Genomic DNA, 24,245 nt, shown 5'->3' with positions numbered 1-24,245 from the left:
GATTGAAAAAGACGACTCCTCTCAACAAGTTAGCTTCATACTGTGACTGCAACAGTGGTCTCAGAGGTATCGAAATGGTGAGGATGGTTCTGGACTGGGCAGTGTTTCATTTTGTTCTTTGTAGGAAGTGTGAGTCAAAACTAACTGTGGCACTTAATACCAATAATTATAGCTTTAGTATTGCGAATGCTATCATTAAAATAATAACAGGAACAAGAACACACTAGGGACAGTATTAAAATATTTCATTTCTAAATGAAAGCAGGCAAGCCCCAAATGGAAAAGGTTAAAAAAAAAAACACTACAAAATCAAACAATTCCTGTGTTCAAAATTAGGTTTAATTGTAGCCATTGGTTAGCTACGAAATGAAGGATATATTTCAGTAAGAGAATTGAACTGCTACGTGATAGTAACAGACAATAAAACAGGTTATAAAACACCTGTGAGTAATACAGTATAGTATCGGCACACACACACACACACACACACACACACACACACACACGTAGACCAGTAGACAAAAGAGAAACCCAGAAATGGGCTCACTCTGGTGGAGAGTAGAAAGGTAGCATTCTATCACAGGGATAGTAAGGAGACAACCGGTTAGCCATTTGGAAAAGATACAATTCGGTCCACACATGACACCTTATATAAGAATAAAATCCAAATGGATTGGTAATCTAAATGTTAGGAAAATTAAGCCATAGCAATGTTTATTGCCAATTGGAGGAAATTGGGGATTTCCAGTGCTTCAAAATTCAGAGGCAGCAAATCATAATGCTGATGAATTTAACAACATTAAGCAAGTACATATAGGAGCTGGAGGCACAGGGAATCCAGGGTGGATGATCCCTTCAGGACCAGGGGTGTGAGGGGCGATGCTGGGAGAGTAGAGGGTGAGTGGGTTGGAAAGAGGGAACCGATTACAAGGATCTACATGTGACCTCCTCCTGGGGGACGGACAACAGAGAAGGGAGTGAAGGGAGACGCCGGATAGGGTAAGATATGACAAAATAATAATCTAAAATTATCGGGGAGGGAGGGGGAAAAAAAGAGGACCTGGTGCAAAGGGCTTAAGTGGAGAGCAAATGCTTTGAAAATGATTAGGGCAAAGAATGTACAGATGTGCTTTATACAATTGATGTATGTATATGTATGGATTGTGATAAGAGTTGTATGAGCCCCTAATAAAATGTTAAAAAAAGGAAAGTACAATATTGAACTCTGAAATGATTAAATGTAACAGATCTCAATAAAATGGTTTTGAAAACAGAAAAATGGAAAATTTTCATGGTAAAAACACTAAACAAAGTCAAAAGATAATTGAGAAACTTGAAGAGCACATTCGTTATATACAACACATACAAAGGGTTGATACATCTAATATATAATGAACTGTTAAAAATGGATACACACAGGACCTAAAAGCGAATTGAAACGTGAAAAAAGTAAGCAGAAAATTTACACATATACAGAAACATACACAATCCAGAAAAGTCCTTAAGCCTTTGGTTAGTTGTTCAACTTTAATGATTTTGTTCACAGGCGAAGTAGTCAACAACTAGGTGTGTGTATTCAAACCTCATGATCACTGTCACTTTCTTTAGCGATTGGTAGTTTAATTAACTGCTAAGATGACAGTGCTGTTGACCTTGGACCAGCACAGGTTTCCACTGTACAGGTCTACCTGTGGATTTATTTTAAAGCATCCGGTGAGGTCAGTCATCCCCATGTGAGCAGTTTGCCTCCCCAGTATATTATGTTATCTACATAAAGGGATCTGTCTCACTTCTTGTGTTTTTACTTAATGTTTAGCGTACGACTATAAGCTAGGGCTTCCCAAAATGGGCAGTACCACACCTTACCTGGATGGGGTGCTGGAGTGGATTTGGGGTTGGGGAACTGTAAAAGTTTCATTACTAGGAAGGTGCTGAATACTTTTTTCCCCCCCTGGAAAAGAGAGTGGTGTTCCAAATATGTTTGGGTTTTTAAGCTGTAAACCGTAAGTAACACAAGTTGACCTATCTGAAGTGGTTGACAGAAGCAGACAAAAGATCATGTCATCATAGGAAAATGTCAGTTGCTTGATATGTACCATAAATTGAAGTCTGCAGCTACCTGCCTTCAGAATAGTGCATCCATTGGAAGGACAATAATAACAAAGAAAAGGAAATTGGTGAAACTGTCACTTTCGTTACTATGGGAGTCATGTTGCAGTTTTTCCTAATGTACCTTCTCATCATTGAAAATACAGCTTTTAGGTGGGCGCAGTGTATAATATGAAGGACATCAAATTTTAGGTTGACAATTGGAATTAAAGATAGCAGAATTTTCCCAGGGACTTTTTGAAGCTCTTTTGTACATATAACATCCTAAATGTGTGTTAATTGACTTTGTTACAAGTAAGGCTTTCTATAAAGTGAGAGCCAAACATTGCATGTGAATTTTTGATTCTGTTGGGCGATGACACTGCTAAACTTCATATCGTTTAAGAGTTAGCTGTTAATGAGGTCACCAGGCATCTTATAGTTTAGCGGATGGAGACATGCTTTAATCTGTGTAAGATGAAGATGGTATTTGCATGGTAAAGGATGTGAACATGCAGAGATTGAGGAGTAGGATGGTTAAGATGCCGGAGCATAGTGTGATAATGAAGTTTAAATCCTGTGTGGCCATGGGGTGTTGATGGGATCAGGTATCAGGCGTCAAAAACCCAGAACAGAAAATCATATCAATGTGAATGAGGGGGAGGGAAGATTGGAGACCCAAAGCCCATCTGTAGACATCCCCTTACAGAAGGGTCACAAGGAAGAGATAAGCCAGTCAGGGTGCAGTGTAGCACGAACAAACCATACAGCTTTCCTCTAATTCTTTAATGCTTCCTCCCCCCACTATCATGACCCCAGTTCTACCTTACAAATCAAGCTAGACCAGAGCATGTACACTGGCACAAATAAGAGCGCCTAACACCAGGATAGACAAACCCTTCAGGACCAAGAATGAGCGTGTGATATCAGGAGGGTAGGAGGAAGGAGTGGGGAGACAGGGGGATCTGATCACAATGATTGACATATAACCCCCCTGCCCAGGGGGATAGCCCTCCCCAGGGGGATGAACAGAAAAGTAGGTAGAGGGAGACAGCGGTTGCTGTAAGACACAAAACAATAATAATTGATAAATAATCAAGGGTTCGTGAGGGAGGGAGGGTGGGGAAGAGGGTGAAAATGAGCTGATACCGAAGGCTTAAGCAGAAACAAATGTTTTGAAAATGATAATGGCAACATATGTACAATTGTGCTCAACACAATGGATGTATATATGGATTGTGATAAGAGCTGTAAGAGCCCCCAGTAAAATGATTGAAAACAAAAACATCCTGCTTCCAAGCAATGATTGGGTTAGTTGGTTGGGAGCATCCTGCAGGGGAGCACTGGGAGACAAGGCATTTCTGTCTTCTGGTGCCTTTCCTCCAGTTGGGGGCATGGGTTTTAAAAACACATGGGGCTAAAGTTATAAAAGTAAAACATTAAGATTGTAAGTTAGTTTTAAGTGTAAATATTTGTTTTCTTTTCTATTTCTAACTGGCTCTTGAGTCTTCGTTTTGGTGCTGGGTACATTATTAATAAACATTTTAAAATAATTTATAGGAAAATTTGGTTGAGAGCAAACATCACAAGCTTGCCCGGAGTTTACGAAGCGGACCATCTGACCATGATCTCAAACCTAATGCTGCCACGAGAGATCAGCTAAATGTAAGAGAAATTATAATAGTAAACATAAAAGTAATGAAGTGATTTTAGATACAGCTGTTGTGATACACCTTTATTTTAAAAATGACTCAGAAGCACATTTTTTGATGAACCCTAAGTAATTTAAACAGTTTCATCTGGCTGTGGTTTTATCATCAGGAGAGGACGTTCAGTAGGTGTCTTAGCTTCAGAGGTAGAGCTACAGATACAGATATATTGTGATATACCTGTTATTGAGTCTCCTTCAACTCAGAACAGCCCTACAGAAAAAGGTAGAACTACTGCATAGGGCTTCCCAGTCGACGAATCCTTACCGAAGCAGACTGTCACATCCTCCTTCAAACTAACTGGTGGGTCCAAACCATCGGCCTCTCATTAGGCAGCCAGGTGCTTAACCACTGCACTACCAGAGCTGCTCTTCACGATTCAGCATTTTAGGTACTTCACCCGAGAGAGGACTCAAGGGACTTGGTATGTACATTGACGCGACAGGAGAAGCTTTTATTGTTCTGGGTTTTTCTTTTTGATTTTCTGAGCCTTTCCTACTTCATTTTGTGCCTGCAACCATTAAATTAACGCTCATACTGAATTTGGCTTTTTTCTCTCCCACCCGCTAATACAACATCTTTTGGGGCTGATAAGCTTTATTGACTGCATGTGCATTCATGCTTAGTTGATAGTTCTATTATAGAAATATTTTAATAATCGAAATTTTTCAGTGAAGTGAAAACACATGGGATGTATGTATTTGACAGAAAAATAGCTCTTTTTTCTTTCCTTCTTTGTTACAGATTATTGTGAGTTATCCCCCGACCAAACAACTTACATATGAAGAACAAGATCTTGTTTGGAAGTTCAGATATTATCTTACTAATCAAGAAAAAGTAAGTTTAATGAGCGTCTATAAAATTTTTCTACACACTTTGTTGCTATGATCAAGAATAAGGTAAAACTCACAAAAAGTAAATACAGAATATAAAGTAGAATGTAGAATAATTGTCAAGTTCAAGATAGTTACAGAGAAACTTATATTGTAGAGGTAGTGCCAGGTTTACAAATGGAATGTCTTCCTAAGTGTGTCGAACAGAGGTATGTGGTTCTTGGCTAGCCTGACTTTAGTATGGAGATTTCAGAGTAAAACACACAAATGGAGGTGACTGTGATGGAGAAGACAATGTTGCAAGGAGGAGTGGGTCCACTTGTGTCAAAGTGAGGGAAATAACATTCGGGAACAAGATAGAGGTGTTGACAAGTTGTCTATGGTTAACAACCGTTTCCAAACATACAAAGACGCCTACTATGTGTCTAAAATGATATACACGTGGTTCTCTTGTTTGTAAAGGAGTGAAGGTAAGGAACCTTGAAATTTTATGCTAAAATCTCTTCTGCCTTCTGAAAAATAAGCTTATTACTTTCATCATTAAATATATCTCATGTGAAAACAGTTTCTAATGATTTACCATGATAATTCAATGAGTGTGCATGTTTATGTTTCAATTTTAAAATCTTTTAGAATAAGACCAACAACCTAGTAGAAAATGAGCAAGAAAACTGAACAAAGCTTTCACTACAGGAGAAATACAAATTACTCTTAAAGATATAAGAGACTTAGCCTACTTATATCAATTAAGAATTAAAGAAAGTAATTAGCATTGATTCAAAATACATTGAAATACTACCATCTCATTTATCAACTTGACAAAAGTCCTACAGTTGGTAAAGATGCGCTACTTCGGCGCTATGGAAATAGACAGTCTTTCAAGGTGGGTCTTGTGAACTTGAGCTCACAGGCATTTCCCCAGGTTACAAATGTCTGGCTTACAGACCACAGATACATGCTTTTACATATTATGTTACTTTTCCCTCAAGCTTGCAAGCATTGAGTCAACCCCTATCCCAAACAAAATCTTCACCACGTCTCCTTCACGATGTTGTCCAATCAATTTTTAAGTCATTGAAAAGCCTTTGAATCTTTCCTTGCACTACACCAAGCTAAGCCTACTACTGTAGATTCTGACTCCATTAGGGAAGAACTGCCCTATAGGGTTTCCAAGGTTGTAAAGCTTTATGGAAACAGGCCGCCTCATCTTTCTGCAGAGCAGCTGGTAGGTTTGAACTCAGCTGTTGCTTAGCAGCTGAGTGCGTACACCTGCGCCTCCATAGCTCCTCTTTTCTTTGCATTATAGTAAAGCTGTGTGAGAACTGGGTGCACCTGTTCTTAGCTGACCTACAAATTCTTGAAGACACGCTTAGGCATAGATCTCCTTAACTTGGAGCTGCCTGTAAGGTGATGAAATATGATTATTGGGGTGTGGAGGTCAATTTACTCGGATTAATTTTTACAGTTGTTATGGCTGAAAACAATACCGTACCAAGCTATGTAGATGCAAATGAAAGAAAATAGGTAATTTTTGTTGGTTTATTTTTCCTGACTGTTTTGGCTGTTGTTTTGTAGAGACTTGCAGCTTGTGATTGACAAGTGCTTGTTTCAGCAAGCATATCTAAATACCAGCCCACTCTGTGCTGTAAGATAAAATTCCCATTACAGGTGGCCCTCTATCTTTGGGTTATGCATCTTCAGATTCAATCTGCTGTGGATTGAAAGCTCGCCGGGTGGGTAAGAAACACAGAAAAATATCCACGGGGTCAAAGCAATCCCCAAGAGACATAAGCGGAACCTTAAAATGCCATTTGTAGAGTATTTATATTGTGTTAGATTAGACACTGTAAATAATTTAGAAATGATTTTTAAGGTGAGGGGAGAGCATGCTAAGGTTATTGTATGCAACTATTTGCCATTCTCTATGAGGACTTGCGCATCTGTGGGTTTTGACAGTGTTGGGTTTTTTGAACCAGTCCTCTGATACTGAGGGACAAATGTATTCATAAAAATATAAGCTCTTTCATTATTTTACTAATCTGTACTTGTTTTATTATCATTACTTTCTCTCAGTTATTTAATACTAAGACTCTGTTTTTAGTCTTACGTCCCTTTGGGGAAGGTTATCTATTAGGTAAGAGCAGGCAATATCCTTAAATCCCCTTAATTGGACAGTTGCTAACCCTAGTATATTGTGGCCCACTGTTAATAAGCACACAGCCACTTTATTGTGAAACACCCTCAAGAGATAAGACTGTGACACATACCTTGCTGACATTCAGTTAGTATAAAGGAGGCTGATGAATTGCACTTTAAAGTTTAATTAATTATGTTTTAAAATTAAAGACTGAAATAACATTTTATCTCTGCAGACTACTAAAGATCATTTGGCTTAATACAAAGTCCACTTAGTAGACCAGCAGGCTGCTTCGAATTTGGGTCGGAGAGTAATTTTCATAATACTGACCCAGGTTTTAGCTGTCCCGGATGCTAGCTGTGGTTAGATTTTATTTTGCACTTGTGTGAAGATTTTTGAGCAAGGGGAATATTTTAAAATATATATATATGGCACAAATGTCTGGAGGATGAATGGATATACATAGGAAAACATCACTTGAGTGTTTAAGTATAGAGGTAATATAAGCTGTTAGTAGTAGCGGTAATCCTAGGGGGTAGACATGATAAAATGAGACACCTGGCAGAGCCACATTCTTAGGACTGTATAATGGGCAATGTGCATAGCTTGGAATATGAAATATGAGATTGGATATGAGAGAATTGGTTTCAGTTTGGGGCACTCCCTCTTATACTCAGTTGTATTTGGCCTATTAATAACTTTGGGACTCTTGAATTCTCATTTATCAAATGGGCTTACGTGTGTTAACACCTGGATAGGTCACTAACCTGACAGTGCCTGGTTCAGAGAATAAAGGCTGGTTCCTTTTTATCTTCATTGCTCTCACCTCTCTGACGCTGGGTGACTAAGAAAATGTTGACACTACTACCAAAATTCAAAAGAGGTTCTGTCTAGATGGAGAATATGAAAAATGCCATTTGAAACCTGGAAATTGAGTCGATAGTGAAGCCCACAGCTTGGCAGGCAAGACAGATGCTTGATCGGGGCTAGATATCTGCTTTCCCAAAAGAAGCTACAGAGTGGACACCGTTTCTGGAGCCATACTCATGGTGAAGTAGACTATGCTAGCTTGGATCTTATTCCTGCCTCTAATTCATTTTTCGACTCTGGACAAATCACGTTGTCTGTCTGAACTTCAATTCCTCTTATTTCATATAATTGGTTAAATGAACATAGATTTGTACATCTTTCCTAGTTCTTAAGTAGTCTGTAAATTCTTAGAGCAGAGGGCCAAGGGCCAATTCTTCAGGCAAAATAATGACGACTAGCGTTTACTAAACTGTGACTGTGCGCCGGGGATCCTTTCAAGCCACCACATCCCCATTGGGCAGGTCTTATTTCACAGGTGAGGTAGTGTGAGGTCTAGTGAGCTACGGAGCCTGTTCAGAATCACAAAGCCTGTAAAGGTTGCCTATTGATATGCTCACATTACCAAGTTAGAAGAAAATGTGTCCGTAAGAAAAATATAGCAAGAGGTTCATTGCGAAAATATTTACTATGCCATCACGCAAGGATTCATGAATTCATTGCACGCAGGCCGGAAGCTTCAGGGAAATTAACGTCCAGAAGCTTTTCTAATTGTATTAGAATGATGGGTGAATGAATATTGTGTTTTAAAATCTTGGGTTGGGATGATCTTTAGCCGCCCTCCCACCCCCCACCCCCGCAAACTTGTTCTTTCTCAACCAATGGTTGTATTCCAGATTCTAATAGAAAGATAAAAATCCAGTTGCAGCTCAACTTAACTTTTCAAATTATTCTCCTTAATTTTTATTGATGCCTTGGGAAAGTGTAGATTAATCATATTCTCTTTTATATCCACAATAAGACTGAGTAGGGAATTTAAAATTTCCTATAACTTTAAGTGTTATTCTCTTTATCACTGAACAAAAAGGAGATAATCATCAACAGAAACACAGGTGTATGACTTTGTGTTTCATAAAAAGATTGTGCGTTCATATTGTGATTCTGTGTTAAATGAAGAATAACCTTGGTCACAGAAAATGAATCTTGAATGCAGCACCGTGTCATCTAAAATATACTGGAAGAAATTGAATTAAACCTAGGAAAGTGTAGTGTAGGTTCAAGTAACACAGAGCAGATTTACAGAGCAGAACTCCTTAGATAGAAAGGCTTGCAAGAAAAATTGTTTGTTTAAACAAGTAGTCACTTCCCACTGAAATCCAATTACTTTTCGACATGTGCAGAAGAAATAAAATGCTCAAGTGATATAAAGTGTGTGACAAGTTTTATTTAACTAGTTGATTTCAAGTTTTGGAAAGGTAGGTGATGAAACTTCAATTCTCAGAACATATTACAGGATTCCTACGATCACTAGAGGAGAGTGAACAATATTTTTTAATGTTCGGAAAGTACTTTTGAGTCAGTCAAATATATATTGGCCTTGAAGTGACCAGAGAATTATTCACACAGGCGCATTTACACCCTCGCAATAATTTAAAATCAGTTTTGTAGAAAACAAAATCCCGTTGCTGTCCCCTCCCCCCACGTTTATTCACACAAAGAAACTCTTCCAGTGCCAGGTTTTCAGAAACGAATTTAGGTGACTTCAGGACCCTAAGGATGAAGGCAATGCCTGGAGGGAAGGCAAAAAAATCCCCAAAACACATGCAGGTGGAAATTGGTTCTTAGAAAGTAAACAGTTTTATTTTTCAAGTTAATTTACACTTTCCTCCCTGGTTAAAAAAAAAAATCTCAATGTCCAGCCTTAATCATTCTGAATTAAAGTATTCTAAACTGGACGAAGGAGGGATCCCTGGTGGCACTGTGGATTAGGCAAAGGCAAGAATGCCCGTGCCTTTAAATGGTCATGGCTTGGAACCTCTACAGAGGGTCACTGGGAAGGAAATGAATCGTTATTGATGATTGTGGGTTGATCCTGTATCTAAATATTTTAACATTTGTAGTCCAGAGTGGATAGGAATTGAGCCAAATTATGGATATTCTAATTTTTCAAGGGTAGCCATGATGAATTAATCTTTCTTCCATAAAAATGTTTGTTAAGCATAATTTATGTGAACTCTTGTCTTCTGGTTGTACTTAGGGGAGTGGGTGGGGGAGGCGGTAGAATGCAGCACATATGATGAAGGGGAGGGTGATATACTAGATGGTCTTCAGAGGCTGCTTCTGAAATAGAGGGTGGCATCAGGCTAGTATTCATATACATGTGTCTCTTCCCAAGCAGCTCGTGGTGAACCCTGTGGTTGTTGGTAGGTGCTGCTGAAGCTGGTTCTCATGCCTAGTATTCCTAAAACAGAATGGACACTACCCAACTCTGCCCCTTTCACACATTTGTTGCTATTTTGAGCCAATTACACAGTCACTGTTCCAATCCATCTTTTTGACCATCTTCCTCTTTTTCACCGAATTTTACTAAATAGGATGTCTGTCTCCAGGAACTGGTCCCTTCTGATAACGTATCCAAAGTACATGACAGGAAGTCTTGTCCTTGCTTCTTCCAAGACAGATTTGGCATTCCGTGGTGTGTTCACTGTACTTCACCAACACTAGTGCACATGCTCCCTTCGCCATTCTTCTTCTCCATGGTCCAGCTTTCACGTGGCCATGAGGCGGTTGAAAATACCATGGTTTGGGCCAGAAACACCTCAGTTTTCAAAGCAACATCAATGTTTTTGACACTCTTAAGGACTTTTGCAGCTCATTTACCAAATGCAATAGAGTGAGCCACATACATACACACAAAAAGCCAAACTCACTGCCACTGTGTGGAAGCCCACTCAAAGTGACCTTACAGGGCAAGGTAGAACTAGCTGTCCCTGTGAGATGCCAAGAAGGTAACTCTACGGGAGTAGAAAGCCCTGCCTTACAGCGAACTTTCCAGTGAGTGAGCTGAATGGTTTGGACTGAGGTTAACAGCACAGTGGTTATGGCTCTTAGTTGGGCATTTGTTACCAGACTCAAAGAAATTTGTTACATGTCCTAAGAAAATAGCTGTCCTGACCATTTCTCACTGGCACTAAAATGTGTTAACTTTCTCAGTAAACTCTTAAATCATGATTTTTTTCTGTGGGTTCTGTGTAGCCATTGCAATGATATTATGCCTTAGAGAGGGGAAATAGGTAAAATTAATTAAGACAACACACCAGTCATTGTATTCAGGGTGAGTTAATTAAATGTTTGGCCAACTAGTAAATGTTAGCCAGTGGTTCTCAACCTGTGGGTCATGACCCCTTTGGGAGTTGAACAATCTTTTCACAGGGGTCATCTGATTCATAACAGTAGCAAACTATAATTATGAAGTAGCAACGAAAATAGTTTTACGGTTGAGGGGTCATGAAACCATGAGGAACTGCATCAGGAAGGTTGAGAACCACTGTGTTAGACCAACCAAGCCTTAAAAATTAGGCTAATTTTTAAGTTGTTGGTGACTTTGTGTGGGGTGCCAATGATGCTATAATTTGGAGCCTCGCAGTATTGGGCTCCTGCTGTCATTGAAACTAAAGCAGTTTTGGATAAGGGATAGTTAACATAAAATACCATATATACTCGTATTTCAGCCGAGTTTTCCAGTACATTTTTTAATACAGATTTTGTGGTAAAATTGCAGTAGGTGCTTCGGCTGATATTCTGGTTGGCTTATACTCAGTATATATGGTACCTCCTCATTATTCATGGATTCCGTATTTGTAAATTGACCTATTCATGAAAACTTCCTTGTAACCTCCAAATCAGTGCTCTGACAGTGCTGTGATCCTTTGTGGACTTACAAGAAAGCGCTTTGATCTAGTGTGAATTACTGTGTTTTAGCCATGACTCAAGGTTAATAAGTCAACAATTTATGCTAAAAAAGGTGTCTTTCTAAGAAACGGTTGATCAAAATGTGAGCAGAGGCTTGTAGGAACTAAACTCTAGCTCTCCTAGTGTTTCAGTGGTCAAAAACTTAGTGTTTGTGGCAACTTATAGAATGCAACTACTTCACATAATATGAATAGACTATGACTATGGTAAATATTACCTTTGGCTCCTAACTGACATAATTATGATTCTAAGACTTAGAGGTAGCAATAGAATGACTCTAGAACCAGATGAGAAGGTAACAAAATATCTATCTTAAAATATAAGACATGGTAATAAGCGTGTTAAGGTAAACAGTTGATATGAGATTCAACATCAGGAACAGAACAATGACAATAAAAATATGTATCTATTTATATTAGTTTAGTATGAGTTACCATCATTTCCCACACATTGCTTTACTCAACCTTTACTAAAACCCCATGAGATAGCTCCTTTAAATGTTAAATAGACTCTTAGCTACTAATCGATGAACTTGAGCATTAGAATTTCAACTTAAATACCCCAGCTCCAATGCTTGTTCTCTCTATTTTGCTTTGTGTTTGTGGAAGCTGTTGAGATAAAATTACATTTGAAATCTTTGCTTTACGTAGACCTGTAAAATATCTTCTAAGGACTTGGGATTAATTGTCATCATTTTTATTTCAGTTTTGAAGTTCTTATACTTGGTCTTTATTAATCTTGTCCTTTTTTTCTTTGTTCTACTGTCTCCTTTTTTAGATCTGTAAAGTTAGAACGTCTTTGTATTGTGCCTTAGATTCCTTGGCAGCAGCACATGCTATAAATCTTCCTAATAAATCTATAAATCTGAGAATCTGAGACCTAGATTGTTTCAGTAACTGAATTGAGTACATCGCATGCTGTAAGATTTGCTTATAATAAGTGCATAGCAGCACGTTTCTATTAAGACTGTTGATGTACTGTGAAATGGAAAAGCTTTCACTGTACTTATCTAAGAAGTATTGCTTTGTTTCCGTATTCAGCCTAGAAATGTATTTTAGAAGGAAAAAGAAGACGTAGGAATACATTTAAGCACTCTTGTATGCAGAGGGTGCACTGTACTAAATGATGTAAGGTAGATGCAGAGGAAATGGACAGCTATCTTTGGGGAATACAGACTATAGTCGGAGAGATAGTGTACCAGTTTAAAAAGCCTCGTTGAGATGGAAGTAGTACGATTTCTGGAAAGTTCAAGCTTATAATAAGCTTGTGCGGTGGGTCCATCTACTCCCAGTTTCTTCCACCAAGTTGTGCCTCCATATCATTAAAGCTACAGCCTGCTGGTGGTGCGGGATAAGCATCAGGCTGCTAATCATAAGGTTAACAGTTCAACACCACCAGTCTCTCTGCTGGAGAAAGATGAGGCTGTTTGCTCCTATAAGGACTTAGTGTCTAGAAGCTGGGAGTGGATGGACCTGGCTTTTCGACCCATCTCATTGACCCTTTTAAACTGGCAGGTAAGTTTGAAGCTGCTTAACTGCACTGAGGTTAGGTGAAATTTAAGCATGGTACTAGGTGATCTCCATAATTGCTTTTGTAAATTAGTGAAATTGAAGACTGGGTGGGCATAAAGGTTCAGTTTGTATCATACTAGCCAGTTTTGCTGTATAAATGCATGTTTCCAGGAATGTTTGATTAGTGTACCAATACGGATCTCAGTAGGGCCGCTCAGTGGACTGGTAACCCATTGGGCTGCTAACACACCAGGTCAAAATTTGAAAATCAGCAGCTGCTCCTTCCCAATGAACTTTCTGCTCCCGTAAAGAGTTAGGCTTGGAAACCCACTGTGGTAGTTACATAATCTCATGTCAATTTGCAAAGAGGTGGTGTCTAGCCTGTCAATCAGGCCGCAGCTGGATGACTCATTTGGAGGCATGAAGGAGATAAATAACTCACTGGAAGGAAAACATGCTCTCTGCTGCTTCTGTCTCTGCTTCGTCTTCCTGCTAACAAGCCACATGGAACTACACTGATGCAGCCAGAGTCCTGGAAGCTGGAGGAGCCATGTGGAAACCCATGCCAGTGCTAAGATGCTTCCACCACCACTGGATCCACATGACTTTCCACCCACCAGCCTGTGATCTTCCTACATTCAGCATCATTGCCTGGCTGCATGAGTCTAAAGCAGTGGTTCTCAGCCTTCCTAATGCCATGACCCTTTAATACAGTTCCCATGTGGTGGTGACCCCATTTATAAAATTATTTTAGTTGCTACTTCATAACTGTCATTTTGCTACTGCTATAAATCTGGTAACCCCCGTGAAAGGGTCATTTGACCCCCTAAAGGGGTCGTGACCCACAGCTTGAGAACCACTGGTGTAAAGAGGAATTTATGGACTTAGTATTGTCATATGGGGTAATACCAACATATGGGCTTGATCTGGACTGGGCTAGTATGTTTTCTTCATGTACAATTGCTCTTTGATATAGAGTTCTCTCATACATATGAGTGTCTCTGTGTTTGTTTCTCTAGTCTACTAACACACTCAAAGAAGCAGTTCTGCCCTGTCCTATAGGGTCACTATGAATCGGAATCGACTCTGGCAGTGAGGTTGAGGTTTGTTCAGTGACACAGATGGATGGATGCATAGAGGAAAAGAAAAAGTGGAAGAAAGAACCCTCAATTCAGCCAACCAAGTGTTGCCAATCAGGAGACTTGGCCACAGGCCTTAATGTGTATGCAGATATGAATGCCATGCCTTGCGATAGTCTGCTTTACTTACTGTCTTGTGAAAACTTCAGAATGATGCCTATCTAAAAAGTAAGGTCTCAGGAAGATGCTACCAATTGATGGCCAGCTGAATTATATCTGCTGCTCTTTCTGTATTAATCTGTTTTCATGCTTGTTGCTTTGAGTTTTCTTTGTGACTTTTAAAATACTCTCCTTGTCAGAGAAGCATATGAGACATAAAAAAGTTCATGAAAAATATGGCAGTAAAGGATAATGGAATTTTTTCCACAAACTTTTTAAAGGGCCCTTGTATATACTCAATTTAGTCTAGCGTTCCCCTCCGTCAATATCTGGCAAGGCCAATGCCCATACACTGGGGAGGTGATGGTGAGTGGGTACAGCTGTGGACACATCCATTTATTCATTGCCTTTCCAGGTGTCACATTGTTAATATTGGAACATAGTATTTCTAAGGCATCTCAATTCTGGAGGCCTGCCGCCACTGTTTTCATACCTTGAGTTTTGTTATATTTTAAAAAGAACAAAGAGAAGATGCATGGAAAAAGTAACACATTTAAAAGTACCTAGTGCTCTGCAGGTGGGCAAGACTGGAAATATCAAGTCAGAGGGAACAGGCATATTTCTGACCTGGAGTGGGTCTCTATGATGGTATGTATCAATTTGCTTAGTGATTACCCAAGGAGTCTGGTCTGGAGGCATCTCAGACTCTTCCCTGGGGCCAAGTGAGACTGCTGCCTGCAGAGGCATCAGGGACTTCCCTAGTCAGGACAATAAACTGTTGTTTTCTCATTTTACTATCTTTTCCCACTATAGGCTCTGACGAAATTCTTGAAATGCGTTAACTGGGATCTCCCCCAGGAGGCTAAGCAGGCGTTGGAACTTCTAGGAAAATGGAAGCCAATGGATGTAGAAGATTCTTTGGAGTTGTTATCTTCTCATTACACCAATACAACAGTGAGGCGTTATGCTGTTGCCCGGTTGCGACAGGCAGATGATGAGGTATATTACAATTTATTAGTCCTCTCTCAACTTAAGTAAATTTTAAATTGGAGCCAGATTGTCACTCTGAGTGTGTGTGTGTGTGTGTGTGTGTGTGTGTGTGTGTGTGTGTGTAAGAGAGAGAGAGAGAGAGAAATTGAGAGGTATTTGTTATCTACTGCTTCTGTAGCAAATACCAGAAGTGATGGTTTTAGCAAACAAATTAATTTTCTCACACTTCAGAGGGTGGAGGTCTGAATTCAGAGCGTTGCCTCTAGGGGCAGGCTTTCAGTTTTGTAGGCTTTGGAGGAAGATCCTTGGCTCTAGTTTTCATTCCCTGCGTTCTTGTTATGTGGAGATTTTCATGTGTCTTGGCATCTATTTTACTTCATCTTCCCTCTGCATGATTATTTAATCTTTTATATCATAAAAAGTGATTGACTCAAGATATACCAGGCATGAATCCTACCTCATTAACATAATAAAGACAGCCCATTCCCAAGTGGGATGATAACCACAGACATAGAGGTTAGGATTTACAGCACCTATTTGGAGGAGGGGGGGAGGGGAGAGGGAGCATAATTTAATCCATAACAAGAGAGAGTCAGAGGGACATAGAGAAAGGCTTTTAGAATGTAGGAGGATATAGTAGGTGTGTTTTCAGAAGAAAAATTAAAATATTACCCCAAGGACTCGTCTGTGAAATGAAAATTTACTTCCTGATCTCTTACGTGATAGGACAATCTCTCCCAGGACATTTACCTGGCAGCTGAGCATGTATTGCTCTGTCTGGAAAAAGGAGTTCTAATGAAAAATGGTTTAATGCAGCTCCAGCAAGGGAATAATTCAGATCCCCTCTATCAGTCAATACAAAACAAGCCACATTTAATTGTAGCCTTGAAAAGCCCTTGGGACCTTTAAAGTATAGAGATGCATGGTCATCCTACTGGCTTTAAAACTCTTTAAACTTTCTGCTGACAATTATGTACACATGTAGATTATCTGCAAGTTTTGAATTGTCTGGGAAGCAAAGGCTGCAAACTTGGTGCTGGCTATTTATATACCTGCAAGGCCCCCAGGGAAGGAAGAACATCTCCGTGTTGACACAAAGCATTACTGGATTTTGAATTTTTGTAAGTTCTGATGAGGTAGATTAATCCAGCAATTTTGTTCCCTTATCAATTTTTATAGGGTGAATGTTTATGAAAATATAACCTAATCGTTTGTGATAGCTTCTAGGGATTTGGGGATATAATTTAAGTGTGGAATATATTCTTTATAAGCTTAGGATATGTGTGTGGGGTCTGTGTGTGTGTGTGTGTGTGTGTGTGTAAATATATGTGAACAATTACAGGGACCGTTTTTAACAACTGAAATAATTTTAAGATGGATAGTTCTTTATGAACGTTTTAGAAGCTAAATGCATATTTATTAATGTCATTAGGTATAGTTGTATATTTAATTATGGTAAAATTGAAAAATAAATAAGAAGGTAAATTCACAATATTTACCCATCCTTAGTGGTTGTCAACTCCAATTTGATCTGTAATGCTCCTTCTGCCCAGTCCCCTTATCTCACTAGATTATTTTGAAGCAAAACTCACAGATCATTTTATCTGAATTGGATTTTTTTCATTATCTTTAAAAAAGTCATTTATTTTGTTCCATTGTACTGTATCTTAAGTACAATATGTATAATGTAATATTAATTAGTACAGTATTTGAAGCTTAATTAAAATTTTCACTTAAATTATTCTCTATCCATGCTTAATATAGATCATCATAGTATTTTGATAACAACTTCTGTATGTAGTGGCTTTAGTTCCAGAATGTGGGTCTAGAATCTAACATAGAAAAATAAGAAACTGTATTGGACAGGGTTCTCTAGAGAGACAAACCAGATTGCTAGTAATTATATATAAATATATTTATAAAGATAGATATATAATTCAAGAAATGAACCATTAAATTATATACAGATAGATAATACAAGAAATTAACAGTTAAGTTATATAGCAGTGAGACACTAGCAGTCCTTTAAGGCTTGAGAGCTGCCAGTTGCCAGTCCCCTTCTATAGAGAGAGCTGGGCTATATATATCCAGGCAGCAAACAGCAAGGCCGGTCCCCAACTGTCATCAACTGTCAGTCCCCAGCTCCAGAGATGAACATTCCAATCGTGTGGGCTTAAAGGGACCTCAACTTACAGCGACACAGTCCACAGGCTAGGCATCCCACAGGTAGTGTACCCCTTTAAACTGAGGCACAGAACAACCAAGGTGAGGCTCACTGAGTCATTTATCCCTCTGCCCTTCAGTTAATCCAGTTTATTGTGCCAGCCTGGCCGATAAGCACAAGTAGAAACCATCGTTTATCAACTGTCCTACCCATTTATTCTCTTGTTTCTGTTTCTTAATATTAATTTGTTAATCTAACATATGTCAATCAATTTCCTAAATTTGCCCTAACTTTGAAATAGTGAAACCCAAACTGGTCCAAATCCCCTGTCCATGGAGTATTCCAACTCATTGAGAGCTTATGCAGCGTTTGGGAGAATGCCAGCTTTGTGGAAGTAGAAGCAAGCAGTGTCACCTTTTCCCTGTGGAACGAACGACCTTGAGTTGAACTACAGACCCTCAGGCTAGCAGCCCAACTCATATTCACTGTGCCACCCCCATGGCACCAGGGCTTCTCTCCTTGCACTCAAGTTAGGCTAAATAAGCATTGAATACACCTGTGGTGACTCACCTTCGCTTAAGTACACAGCAATGAAAGCCTTTCACAATCCAGAGTCTGCCTGTCATGGTGAAAAAGAATGCTTCAACATGTGCCCCACCTGTTCCAGTCCAATATTATGTATATTTAGGAATCTCTTCTTGTTCTCTCTGTCTGTCTCTTTGGGTGTGTGCGTGTCTGTGTAGAATGGCTTTTATATATCATTGCTCTTTGATGCCCCTTCATAACATGTAGTCTCACCTTTAATTTGCTGATCTACCGAAATGTGCCAATAAATTTCCTAATTTAGCCAATGCATACAATTGTAAAATAAATGCAGCTCATTCTTTCAACATTTCTCAGCATGCAATTTGTTGATATTTATTTAGGGAATTCAAAACAAAACAAAACAATGGTATTAATGCTTTCTGGTTCCAGAGAGAGCAAATTTCATTAGAATGGAAAGAAGAGGTGGCATTTAGGATGGACTTTGAAGGAAAGGTAGAATTTTTACAGACATCTCCAAATGAACTTCCAAGTGGAGATAACAATATGAGGCCTTCTCCCTGTGAAGGCTGGGAGAATGGAAATTACCGGAGGGATAGAGCACATCACTTTGCAAGAGTGTAGGTAGTGGAGAGCCAAAATCAGAACCCATGTCTTTTGGATTATAGCTGCCTACATTAAGAGTTACTCTTCATTTATTAAGAAATGATAAGCCTGCATGATTTGGGCCTGGCTTTTGTACTCTGAAACATCAAAATTGCCTTATTCTTGAAGAAAAAGAGTGATCACAATCAACATAAAATTTCATAACTCTTAGGAATTTTTACTCTCTTTTTACTGGATTGTCTGAGATATAAACCTGGATTTTATTTCTCTTTGTTTTATTCATACGCTTATGTCCTTCATGCTTGGAGGAACTGTATATTTTTCATACTGTGACTGTATAATGAGAAAAGAGACTTGGTACTTACTATTGAAGTTAATTCATTTTCATACAAATGAAGTGAAGCATAGTTTGAATACAGAATACCAAGTGGCCAACAAATAAGGTAGTGATGAGTGACTTAAAAAGAGGCAAGTTGTCTTCTGAATTTCTCTGTTCTGGGAGATTTAATAACGGTGCAGCCTTTTTGAATTTAGGTGCTAAGACATTTCTGTAATTGGGGAAACACAACAGGTGATATGTTCAGCAGCATTTCTGACGTATGCCTCAGTAATGAAGGCTGGTCGTGAGACTGAATTACTTATCTCTCTCCAGAAGGGAGGCCCTTGTCATTAAATAAACAGATCACAGGTTTGTTGTGCACCACTTTTTTTTTCCTTACATGTAATCATATTTATCATCAGTGGTTGCCATCAGTCTCAAAAATGAGGGTAGAAAATCTGATGTTTCAGAGAGCTAATGTTTTAAATACTTCCCCTAATTAAAGATAGAGGTTTTAGAAGCAATATCGTAGAGGTGGTTCTGTGGTAGGAAGTCACTTAATTTTCCTGGCTTTTGACCTTGGTACATTTGCATAAGAATTTACTAATTTATCAAAATTGCTTCCTTAATTTTTATGTGAAAGAGCTCAGACTTAATGGGGAAATCATGTGTATTACTGTTTGTCAGTATTTGATATTTTTGCACATAATATCAGTGAAAAAGACAAGACTGTAGTGTTAAGCAAGGGAAAATGGATTGCTAAATGGACTGTGTCTTTGTGAAGTTTATAATACTGACCTTCATTTCTCGACTATCTCATTACCTGGCACTCTCCACTGAGGACCATAGTGAAACCCTAGTATCCATTGATGGCATAGGTCCATTGTTAATAAAAGCCAGGCTGTGAGATGAGCATGACACTGGCTATGGCGGTTACGTGTCCACATGGCTACAACATGCCATGGTTTTCAGTGGCTTGTCAGTTATCTAATGGTTTATTTGTCTTCCTGTTTGTGATGTGTGTCATCCTCGATTTTCACATAAAGACCCTTTCTTTGGGACATAATCCTGTCAACAAGTGAGAAGCAGGTGTGTTTTGGGAAATACAGAGGAAGCAATGACAGGTGCAATAGTTATTGCTCCCCAAACTCCAAACCACTGCCATCGAGTCGGTGTTGACTCATAGCAACCTCATAGGACAGGATTGAACTGCCCCTGTGACTTTCTGAAATATTTGGTACTAGTGGGAAAGAAGTGTGAACTAGGAAATGTCTGTGGAAATTTAACCTGGCTTCGAAGCGTATGGAGGAGACTAAAGGTGTATCGTGAGTGTCTGCATGCTCTCAACAGGAGCTGTTGAGGAGGTGATCAGGTGAGTGGCGGTTAATGGTACTGTGTAAGAGCTAAGGAAGGCAGCAATAGAGTAAAACAAGACATATTTGCATTCTAAAAGTTTCTCAAGTCATCTAAAATCTGAGTTTTCAGGAAAAAGTGATTTTAAAATTTCTGATTGGAAGGGATTAGGCAATCCTAAACATAAAGCACAATTAGGAGAATTAAGTCTTTCTTAACTTTTTTAGTTAAGAAAGAACCATCATTATTGTTTTGGGTTTTTTTGGTCCTTTTTTCCCTTTTGGGATACTACAGTAAAGTCATGTTACCCGCTAACATCCAGTAGATGCTGATTCTTTGTGAGCCTGTAATTACTATTCTATGACTTTCTACTGCTACACTGGCTTAATCTTTCTCATTGCTCCTTAAAATACATATTAAGTAGTCCAATACCCTGCCACAGATTCCACAGCTAATAAGTGATAGTTAAATATACATGTTATATTGTATATATGGTAGTTAAGTATACATGTTGTATTGTATATATGGTAGTTGAATATACATGTTATATTGTATATATGGTAGTTGAATTTACATGTTGTATTGTATATGTGGTAGTTGAATATACATGTTGTATTGCTAGTTAGAACTAAATTCTGTCTACAGTTGTCCTGCATTTTCTCCCCTCATATTAGCTGTGCTTGTTCGCCAGGACTTGTTGATGTACTTATTGCAGCTGGTCCAGGCCCTCAAATATGAAAATTTTGGTGACATAAAGAATGGATTAGAACCTACCAAGAAAGATAGTCAGGGCTCCACGTCAGAGAGTGTGTCAAGTTCTGGAATACATTCTGCAGAAATTGAAAGGTATGAATTTTCAGGAACATCAGCATATTTTAAAATCTGTTAGTTTTCTCTCTTTTCAAATTGTCTCTTCTCCCCTTTCCTCAATGTATCAAGCCTTAGCATTGCTATTTTTGAAATACTGCCAATGAAAATACTATGTGATACTCAGAGCACAAATTACAGTTTTAATATGTTGCACATTAAGGAGTCAGATGCCTGTCTTACAAATCTGGCTCTACCACTGAATGACTGCGTACGCCTGTGTCAGTTATATATCATTTCTGTGCCCAAGGCTTCCCGTCTAAAAATGTGGGTGGTTTGAATGAATAACTTCCCGTCTAAAAATGTGGGTGGTTTGAATGAATAACACTGTGTTCAGTGTAAGCTTTAGCTATTATTACTATCACATGTTAAAATGAAAGAAAGGAAATATTATGGAGCTAGCATATCATAATGAAAAGGTCTCTTTTTAATAGATTGATTTGACAGCTTTAGTAGTTATATTAGAGGGGAAAGTGCCTTGCTTGAATTGAAAGTGTGCTACTAACAATAACAACAATTTTAAAATGGAGCAACCCTGCATGACAGAACTTAGGTAAGTTGATTTTTAAAAGCAACTCTTCATGTTTTCTTCCACTGCACTTAGATCTATGTACATATATTTATATGTTAAATATTAAGGTAGCAGGCAAACATTGGACCTCTACTCAAGTACTCCCTCAATGCACGAACACTTTGTTCTAATCCCCCGGCATTCTGTGATGCTTACTTTCCCGACATGATTCCTGAAGACAAAATGGGTGCATAAGCAAATGTGGTGAAGAAAGGTAATGGTGCCTGACTATCAAAAGATTTATAGCATCTGGGCTCTTAAAGGCTTGAAGATAAACAAGTGGACATCTAGCTGAGAAGCAACAAAGCCCACATGGAAGAAGCACACCAACCTGTGTGATCATGAGGTGTCACTGGGAACAGGTATCAGGCATCAAAGACCCAGAACAAAAAAGCATATCAATGAAGGGGAGTGTGGAGTGAAGACCCAAAGCCCATATGCAGACAATTGGACATCCCCTTACAGAAGAGTCACAAGGAAGAGACAAGTTAGGGTGCAATATAGCACCAGTGAAACATACAACTTTCCTTTAGTTCATTAATGCTTCCTGCTTCCCACTATCATTACCCCAGTTCTGCCTTACAAATCTGACTTACCTGATAAAGATAAAAACCCGCAACACAGGGAATCCAGGACAGATAAACCCCTCAGGACCAATAATGAGAGTACCGATACCAAGAGGGTAAGGGGAAGGTTGGGGAGGGCAGTGGGTAGGGGAGAGAACGGGGAAACTGATCACAAGACCTACATATAACCCCCTCCCAGGGGGACAGACAACAGAAAAGTGGACGGAGGAGACAACAGTCAGTGTAAGACATGAAAAAAATATATAAATTATCAGGGCTTCATGAGGGAGGGTTGATGACTGAGAGGGAAAATAAGCTGATATCAAGGATTCCAGTAGAAAGAAAACATTTTGAAGATGATGGCAACGTATGTACAAGTGTACCAGACACATGGATGTATGTGTGAATTGTGATAAGAGCTGTATGCGTCCCCCCAAAATTATATATATCCAAACAGTCTCTGACCATAGAGTTGATATTGACTTATAATGACTGAGATAAAGTAGAACTTTCCTTGGATTCCCAAGGCTAACTCTCTGTAAAGCTGCCTACCTCATTGCTCTCCCTAGAGGAGACTGGTGGATTAGAACTGCCAGTCTTTTGGTTAGCAGGCAAGCACTTAACCACTATGCCACCATGGTTCCAGCACTGGAGATTGGAGGCCATTTTCTCTGTTGTACTGTATGTAAGTGCTCTTAAGTACAACAGTACGAAACCCTGTCCAGTCTTGCGTCACCCTTACAGTGCTGCCATTGAGCCTATTGTTACAGCCAGTGTGTCCCTATCTCTTTTCTTGACCGTGAATGATGCCTGCCTCCAGGGACTGGCCCCTCCTGAGCACATGTCCCAAGTACCTGGCCTGAAGTCTTGGCTTCCTTGCTTCTAAGGAGCATCTAGTCTCTAGGTCTGTTTGTTTGTCCCATTTCTCATTTATGATGCCTAGAAAGCTTTATTAATTAAAGTCTAATTTTGATTTATGTCCAGATACAAACAGTAACCATACTTTTCCAAATTACTGTATGTTGGTCATTAAAGCTGTGGTAGGAGACCTGGTGGCAGAGTGGTTACGCATCAGACTGCGAATTGCAAGGTCAGCAGTTCGAAACCACAAGCCAGCTCCAAGAGAAGAAGACATGGTTTTCTGCTCCTGCAAAGAGCTTGTCTCATAATGTCACGGGGACAGTTCTGCATTGTCCTGTTGAGGTCACTGTCAGTCTTTGTCGACTATGGCAGTGAGTGAGATTGCTGTTGGGCTGTAATTTTTGTGGTTAAATATTGAGAAAACTGGCTTAAAGTTTGGTGGTGGTAGTGGTGTTGGAGTTGGTTTTTACCACGGTATTCAGTAATACCTTTACTGTCCCTACTGCAAGGTCAATTCCAGGAGGCTGTTGCTCACTGTCTTTGACCCAGGGCCCATTTTTCCTGGAGTGTAATATAATTTTAGAGTTGCAGAGAACACACTAGAAAGTTGCTTTGAAAAGATATAATTTAAATGCATATTCTGCTTTCACTGACAAAATATTTTATACCTCATTGATGTATCATGTTACATTTTCAGCTCCCAAATTATAACGAGCCCTCTTCCTCCAGTGTCTTCTCCTCCTCCTGCATCTAAAACAAAAGAAGGTTCAGATGGTGAAAATCTGGAGGTAAGTAGAAAGATTTTCTAGCTTCCTAGAGGCAAGATCCTACCAGATAAACATTTGATACTGGCTTTTAAAACATTGATTTTGATTAATAAACTAAATAGTACAAACTTTATTAAATAACTTGTGTTATGATGCATGCTTATGACTTTCCCCCTCAGGATAAAGTACCAGATAATCATCAATTCAAGGCACTTTATTGGTGCTTTGGGTGTATAAATGGATTCATCCGCAATGTGAAAATAAACCAAGCTTAAATATTTTATTAAGGAAATTCAGATTATTTATTGTTACTGTGTTTATGAACGTTCATATAATTTTTGTT

At 39.0% G+C, this 24,245-nt stretch overlaps 1 protein-coding gene across 1 annotated transcript in view; it reads left to right on the top strand.

The window, feature by feature from the left end:
- The window catches only part of PIK3C3 (phosphatidylinositol 3-kinase catalytic subunit type 3), a 113,900-nt gene that overhangs the window by 26,619 nt on the left and 63,036 nt on the right, over window positions 1-24,245 (top strand). The window contains exons 8-12 of the mRNA XM_075532881.1: window positions 3,649-3,753; window positions 4,542-4,634; window positions 15,109-15,294; window positions 20,962-21,116; window positions 23,833-23,923. Of these exons, the coding sequence (XP_075388996.1) occupies window positions 3,649-3,753; window positions 4,542-4,634; window positions 15,109-15,294; window positions 20,962-21,116; window positions 23,833-23,923 (630 nt within the window). The remainder of the gene's footprint in view (window positions 1-3,648; window positions 3,754-4,541; window positions 4,635-15,108; window positions 15,295-20,961; window positions 21,117-23,832; window positions 23,924-24,245) is intronic.

The sequence above is a fragment of the Tenrec ecaudatus genome, chromosome 15, assembly GCF_050624435.1.
Source record: "Tenrec ecaudatus isolate mTenEca1 chromosome 15, mTenEca1.hap1, whole genome shotgun sequence".
In the NCBI taxonomy this organism is placed as follows: domain Eukaryota; kingdom Metazoa; phylum Chordata; class Mammalia; order Afrosoricida; family Tenrecidae; genus Tenrec; species Tenrec ecaudatus.
Note: the sequence above shows the minus strand (reverse complement) of the source record. Positions and strands in the feature narration are given on the sequence as shown.